A 1,709-nucleotide genomic window follows, 5' to 3' on the forward strand; every position below is an offset into this window, starting at 1 on the left:
TCGCGGGGGTCTCGGCCCCCCCCGAGCTCCATAGGGTCCCCCTTAGTAGGCGGCTCTGTGCCCCCCCCCCCACGCTCCCATGGAACCCCCTTATCCCGGGGACGCCGCAAGCCCCCCACCGCCCCCGCAGGGCCTTGCGACCCCCCAAACTCCACGGCGTTCCCCGTATCCCGGGAGTTCTCCAACCCTCCCAGCCCCATGGGAACGCCCTTGTCTTGAGGGCTCTGTGACCACCCCACACTCCATGGGGTTCCCCTTATCCTGGGGTGTCTGGAGCCACCCCAAGTTCCGTGGAGTGCCCTTTAACAGGGGGCTCTCTGACCCTCCCCATCCCCGTGGCTCTGTGACCCGCTAAGTTCCGTGGGGTCCTCCTTATCCTGGGGGTTCTGCGACACACCCCACCCATCCCCACGGGACCACCTTATCCTGGGGGCACTGCAACCCCACAAACTCCATGGGGCCCCCTCATTCTGGGGCCCTGCCGCCCCTTAAATTCCATGGGTTCCCCCTTTTCCTGGGAGCCCCGTGACCCCCCCCAAACTCTACGGGAAGCCCCTTATCCTGGGGGTCATGGGTCCCTCTGTGACCCCTCCTCAAGCTTCATCAGGGTCCCCCCTTTCAATCCCCTAAGCTGCAGGGGGGTCTCATTATCCTGGGGGCGATAGGGACCCCACCTTGATCCCCACAGTCTCCATGGGGGGGTCCCCCTTATCCTGGGGATGCAGCGGGGAATGGCCTCCCCCATCTCGGGATCCAGGAGGGCCCCACATTCCCCCCAGGGTCACCCCACAAATGAGGGGTTCCCACAGCTCCCACCACAGTCCCTCGGCAGCTCAGTGCACCCCACACAGTGGCTGGACAAGGGGGAGTCCCCCATGATTTATTGGGGAGGTCTGGGGGGGAGTTGCGGGGCAGGGGGGGTCACCCCCTCACTCCTTGGTGTTGCACCACTTCGCCGTGCGCCAGAAAATCGGGGTTTTCATGAAGCGCCCTGAGCGCATGTAGGCAGAGACCTTCTCCAGGGCCTGGGGGAACAGGGACACGTGGGGACATGAATGGGGACACCATGGGGTCAGGGATGGGGCCCTGGAGGTGTCTGGGATGGGGACAGGGACACCGGGGTATTGGGGTCAGGGATGGGAACACCACCGGGTCAGGGATTGGGACAGAGATGGACCCTGGGGTGTCAGGAATTGGGACAGGGACATTGGTGTGTCAGCGATGGGATGGGGACATTGGGATGTCAGTGATGGGGACACCGGGGTGTTAGGGACAGGGACTGGGACACCAGCGGGTCAGGGATGGGGTCACAGGGGTGACAGGAATGGGGATGGAGACACACACCGGGGATTTGAGGATGAGGCTTGGGATAGGACAAGGACATAGGCACTGAGGTGTCAGGAATGGCAATGGGCACAGCGTGGGGGGGTCGGGGATGGGGACACCGGGGTGTCAGGGATGGAGATGGTGCTCTCGGGCTGTCCCTTGTCCCTGCTCACCTCGAAGCGCTGCAGGAACTGGGCCAGGTTTCCCTTCAGCTCCGGACACTCGGGCACGAACATGCGGTGCTGGTCCAGCACGTCGTACGCCAGGAAGTCCACGAAGGTGAGCTAGTGGAGGGGCAGGGGGGGTCAGCCCCCACAGGGACTCCCCAGCCCTCCCCAGCATCCCCCACCCACCTTCTGCCCTGCAAACCAGGGCAGGGAGGC

At 64.5% G+C, this 1,709-nt stretch overlaps 1 protein-coding gene and 1 long non-coding RNA gene across 2 annotated transcripts in view; both read right to left on the reverse strand.

Moving 5' to 3' along the window:
• LOC103619489 (glutathione S-transferase Mu 1) overlaps nt 1-200 on the reverse strand; it is a 3,724-nt gene extending 3,524 nt beyond the window's left edge. Inside the window, exon 1 of the mRNA XM_017739799.1 lies at nt 120-200. Within this exon, the coding sequence (XP_017595288.1) occupies nt 120-200 (81 nt within the window). The remainder of the gene's footprint in view (nt 1-119) is intronic.
• A 651-nt stretch (nt 201-851) lies between these two features.
• Nucleotides 852-1,709, reverse strand: LOC108448056. The gene is made up of 3 exons (XR_001863838.1): nt 1,680-1,709; nt 1,500-1,610; nt 852-1,025 (listed from the first exon to the last, which is right to left on the reverse strand). It is a non-coding gene; the product is annotated as an uncharacterized LOC108448056 (long non-coding RNA).

This window comes from Corvus brachyrhynchos, unplaced genomic scaffold, assembly GCF_000691975.1.
Source record: "Corvus brachyrhynchos isolate BGI_N302 unplaced genomic scaffold, ASM69197v1 scaffold67, whole genome shotgun sequence".
In the NCBI taxonomy this organism is placed as follows: domain Eukaryota; kingdom Metazoa; phylum Chordata; class Aves; order Passeriformes; family Corvidae; genus Corvus; species Corvus brachyrhynchos.